The 5,312-nt window shown below is 44.4% G+C and overlaps 1 protein-coding gene across 1 annotated transcript; it reads left to right on the forward strand.

Annotated features, from left to right (window-relative positions):
* Positions 1–2,155: 2,155 nt before the first annotated feature.
* Positions 2,156–3,709, forward strand: LOC114686454 (nucleoporin SEH1-like). The gene has a single exon (XM_037200603.1). The coding sequence runs from the start codon at positions 2,181–2,183 to the stop codon at positions 3,270–3,272; it is 1,092 nt and encodes a 363-aa protein (XP_037056498.1). The 5' UTR covers positions 2,156–2,180; the 3' UTR covers positions 3,273–3,709.
* Positions 3,710–5,312: the final 1,603 nt, after the last annotated feature.

Genomic DNA, 5,312 nt, shown 5'->3' on the forward strand with positions numbered 1-5,312 from the left:
CTGACAACTGCCGTGGACCAAAGTTAACTTTTAATAGAAGTTTGTACATGATTCCTAGCATCCATCCCATCTTACAAACTTTAACCAAATGCCCCTCTGTGACTTTCCATTGTTTCGTACCCTCCCTGGCTATGGGAAACCTGCTGTGTCCGGGAAGCTGCAGGTTTCTAAAAACATCATTTAACCGAAACCTTGTTAGTGAAAACTGTAAATCTCAAAACGCAATGTGTCTCTAAGCTTAACCTGAAAATGGTAAACATTCTTTTGTCCATGCCTAATGCTTACTTCTTACTATAAAAAGGGGCTTGGAACTCCACCCCCTACCACCATGGTTTCAGAAGCCCAAACTCTGACTGTGGTCCCAGTTAACTGGCCAGCTTCTTGTGCCTGTAGTGATTTTTTTTTTTTTTTTTTTTTTTTGGAATAAAGTTTGCTTCTGATTCAGACTTTGGTGGTCTGTCCTCCATTATTTGTGTATCCCTGGGACCCAACAGATTTGTGATTCTTTTAAGATTCCTTCTAAGGTTACCTTTTGAGATAAATAATACAGTAACTGATCCTTTCTTTGTAACCACAAAATGCACCCTGCCAGTAAAGGAACTAGTTGAGAAAAATAACTTGCTCGCTTAACACTCTGTTAACCTATAACAAGTTGCTTGGATATGAATCTTTGCGGGTCCTTGGGATAACTTGTTTTTCACCTTTAATATGTAAAATTTTTAATCATGTAAGTAGTATGGAAAACATGTGGTGGTATTGTGTTCCCCAAAATATTGTGCACCCTAATAAACTTATCTTGTTGTGCCCAGATCGTGACCCCCAGAGAGACCACCAAAGACGAGCATGCCGGAATGCAAAAGCAAGGTTTAATTCTGGATATCCAAAAGCAATACAAGCCTAGGCAGGGACTTCGTCCAATACATCCAACGCAGTGGAGGCTGGAGGAAGCGCCCACCTGTCTGCAAGCTCAGTTTTTAAAGGGAAAAGTCACAAGGTTACATCATTTAGGGGTGCTAGTACGGGTACAATTCTGATTGGCTTGCTTCTAGGGACTTCTAGAAATTACTTCTAAGGGAGTGGTTGCCCACCACCATTTCTCATTGGCTGCCCTCAGGTGGGGGCATTCTGTGGCCAGTTACCCTGGAAACCAGGGAGAGGACATTCCATAGTCTGGCAGGCATTACCTTGTGACTATCTTGTGACTGAACTTCTACACTTCCTGGTTTCTGGGATCTGAACTGACTTGTTTCAGTAACTAATGGCCTATTCCCAAAAGGAGAAATCTTAGGCCTTAGTTTTTGGGTGAGAGCATTTCTAAGATGGCTCATTTTGGTCTCACAATCTAAGGTCAGAGAACAGAGCAGCCACTAGATACAGAGGCTAGAAAATGGTGGCACTCACACCTTTAATCCTAGCACTCCAGAGGCAGAAATCTGTCTGGATCTCTGTGAGTTCAAGGCCACACTGAAAACAGCCAGGCATGGTGACACACGCCTTTAATCCCAGGAAGTGATGGCAGAAAGCAGAAAGGTATTAAGGCATGAGGACCAGGAACTAGAGTGGGTTAAGCTTTCAGGCTTTCAAGAAGCAGTTCAGCTGAGAGGCATCCAGTTTGAGGAAACAAGACCAGCTGAGGAACTGGTGAGGTGAGGTGGCTGTGGCCTGTTCTATCTCTCTGATCTTTCAGCATTCACCCCAATACCTGGCCCCAGGTTTGTTTTATTAATAAGACCTTATAACAATTTGTGCTACAGTTTTTTACTTATATTCACTGTAGTCATTCACTTAAAAAATAGAATAGCTGGGCGGTGGTTGTGCATGCTTTTAATCCCAGTACTCGGGAGGCAGAGGCCGACGGATCTCCGTGAGTTTGAGGCCAGCCTGGTCTACAGAGTGAGATCCAGGATAGGCACCAAAACTATACTGAGAAACCCTGTCTCGGAAAAAGAAAAAAAAAAAAAAAAGAATGTAACCACATTGTAATTTTATATTGTTTGAAAGACTCTGCTGGGGTATATAAGCTGTAAGGGAAAAAATAAAGACACAAGAGAAGGAAAACATCAGGCAAGATGTAGAGGAAAGCTAGAAGGAAGACATCAAGAGAGACAGAAGAGAAACATCTGAATAGAAGTAAGAAAAGAAATAAAGAGGGACGGCTGGCCCCAGCGCCGGCCTCTCGGATGCGGGCCAGGCAGACGGCGGTGGCGGCCATGTTTGTGGCGCGCAGCATCGCGGCGGACCACAAGGACCTCATCCACGGGCGCCAGATGGCCACCTGCTCCATCGACCAGAGCGTCAAGGTCTGGGATAAAAGTGAAAGCGGAGATTGGCATTGTACTGCTAGTTGGAAGACACACAGTGGATCTGTATGGCACGTGCTGTGGGCTCATCCTGAGTTTGGACAAGTTTTGGCTTCCTGTTCTTTTGACCGAACAGCAGCTGTCTGGGAAGAAATAGTCGGAGAATCAAATGACAAACTCCGAGGACAGAGTCACTGGGTGAAGAGGACAACTCTAGTGGACAGCAGAACATCTGTTACTGATGTGAAATTTGCTCCCAAACACATGGGTCTGATGTTAGCAACCTGTTCAGCAGACGGCATAGTAAGAATATATGAGGCCCCAGATGTTATGAATCTCAGCCAGTGGTCTCTACAGCATGAAATCTCCTATAAGCTGAGCTGTAGCTGTATTTCTTGGAACCCTTCCAGCTCTCGCGCTCACTCGCCCATGATCGCTGTGGGAAGTGACGACAGCAGCCCCAATGCAATGGCCAAGGTGCAGATATTTGAATACAATGAAAACACCAGGAAATATGCAAAAACGGAAACCCTTATGACCGTCACAGATCCTGTTCACGATATTGCGTTTGCCCCGAATTTGGGAAGATCTTTCCATATCCTGGCAATAGCAACCAAAGATGTAAGAATTTTCACACTAAAACCTGTAAAGAAAGAACTTACTTCTTCTGGTGGTCCCACAAAATTTGAAATCCACATCGTGGCTCAGTTTGATAATCATAATTCTCAGGTCTGGAGGGTGAGTTGGGACATAACAGGAACAGTACTCGCATCCTCAGGAGATGACGGCTGTGTGAGGTTGTGGAAAGCCAATTACATGGACAACTGGAAGTGTACTGGTATTTTGAAAGGTAATGGGAGCCCAGTAAATGGGAGTTCTCAGCTGGGAAGCTCAAATCCTTCACTAAGCTCAAATATTCCAAATCTTCAAAACTCATTAAATGGATCTTCTGCTGGCAGAAAGCACAGCTGAGCACAACTAGCTGGAGTAACTTTGCTGTTGGCTGTTTGTTGCATGCACACAGGAGTGGAGACCGAGCTCCTTTTCCCCTTCCCCAGCGCCGTTTGATCTCTCCCAAGATGCACCAGCAGCCTGCTCACTTCTAAACACAGTCCAAAAGGCCTTTAAAATGACAGCGTATATAAGTTTTTGTACTAGTCAGTTTGCTAACACTATAAATGGAAAGGCTTTCTGTTGAGACATCATCACCAAAACAATTTTTTGAAATGTTCTGAAGACTAACTTGGGTTTAAAAACTGAAAAGATTGCTACTATCCTCATAAAACTGTTGGGAGGAGGGAAAATATAATTTTATTCCATTTGGAGACTATAGGGATATGTCTTTTATTTTCTACAACAATAAGCTAAAATGATGAGTTTTTATAATTTTAATTTGAAAATCAAATAAATATTTTTCATAAAAAAAAGAAATAAAGAGATGAGAAAGGCGATGATGCAGAGACCCTAAAGGTGTGTGTGTGTGTGTGTGTGTGTGTGTGTGTGTGTGTGTGTGTGTGTGTTTCAGAGCTGATCTGAGGACCGAACCCAGGGCCTTGCCACTGAGCTAAATCCCCAATCCCCTGTGTGTATATTTCCTCTTTCTTTCTGTCCCCAGAGAATTGAGTTTTACTCCCTCAGGTAGAAAAGTCATGTAGGGTGATTAGTTCACTGACTCCCTGGATTTCCTTCACTCCTGAGCTGCTGTGGGCTGGTTTTCAGGGCAGCAATACTTTTCCTTGCACCACCATGGCTCTCCCTGAAATCCAGGGCAGGCAGCCAGAGGGTATGCCATCTTTCAGGTACTATGAATGGATTTTTCTTTTTCCAGAAATATAATGCGTGGTTCACAGTAGGACAGAACTCACTGTGCTGGCTGGTTTTTGTCAATGTGACACAAGCCTCAGTAGTCTGGGAAGAGGGAACCTTAACTGAGAAGATGCCACCATCAGATTGGGCTGTAGGCAAGTCTGTGGGGGAATTTTCTTGATTGATGATGGAAGTGAAAGGGACCAGTCCACTGTGGATGGTGGCCCTAGGCAGGTGGTCCTGGGATGTCTAAGAAAGCAGGCTGAGCAAGCCATGGGAAGCAAGCCATGGTAAGCAGCCTTGCTCCACACCTCTGCCCCAGTTCCTGCCTTGAGTTCCTGCCCTGACGTACCTCAATGATGCACTGTGTTTGCAACATGTAAGCCAAAGCAATACTTTCCTCCCAAGTTGCTTTCGGTCAGGGCGTAGGGAGCAAACTAGGACAGATCTCAAATGGCCACAGTCATCTTGACTAGGAAGATCAATGCTAAGAGCAAGGTATCTGACACCAGATTTCAAGTTATAGTTCAGAGGCCTCACACTAAAAACAGTGTGGCACAGGCATGAAGTCAGGCACACAGACCAATGGCATGGAATAGGGGACCCAGAAACAACCACACAGCTATAGGCCTGTGGTTTTCTGTGATATGTGCTGAACACACAAGGTGGAAACAGTCTAACAAACAATGCTGGGGAAACCCCATATCCATGTGGCTGAAGAATGGAATTGGATTCCTCTCTCTGCCCTGCACAAAAAGTCAATACAAAGCTCATCCAAGGCATTAATGTGAGACTTGAAACCACTAGAGAAAAGCAGGGAAAACATGTGCAGATACAGGTAAGGGCTTCCATGAAGACTCCATGGCTCAGGAGAGCATGTGAGAATTGCATAGGGGAGGATATGAATGAAAAGGCTGCCTGGCAGACAAAACAATGAGAAGCCCAAAGGGACATGGAGAGAATGGGAGAAATCTTCATCAGGTATACGTGTGACAGAGGGTGATTGGCTCATCCAGGGTTCATCAAATTACACATGTTCACACACACAAGCACATGCACACACCACCCAAAGACACTCTCACACACAGGCACTCACATACATATGCACACATGCACAAAAATAGATGTCTGGAAAAAAAAAGGAAGAGTTTGAAAAGCCATTATGAAACTTATTTTTGTACAATAAGCTAAACAATAATAAAAGCT

The sequence above is a fragment of the Peromyscus leucopus genome, chromosome 8b (assembly GCF_004664715.2).
Source record: "Peromyscus leucopus breed LL Stock chromosome 8b, UCI_PerLeu_2.1, whole genome shotgun sequence".
NCBI classification, from domain to species: domain Eukaryota; kingdom Metazoa; phylum Chordata; class Mammalia; order Rodentia; family Cricetidae; genus Peromyscus; species Peromyscus leucopus.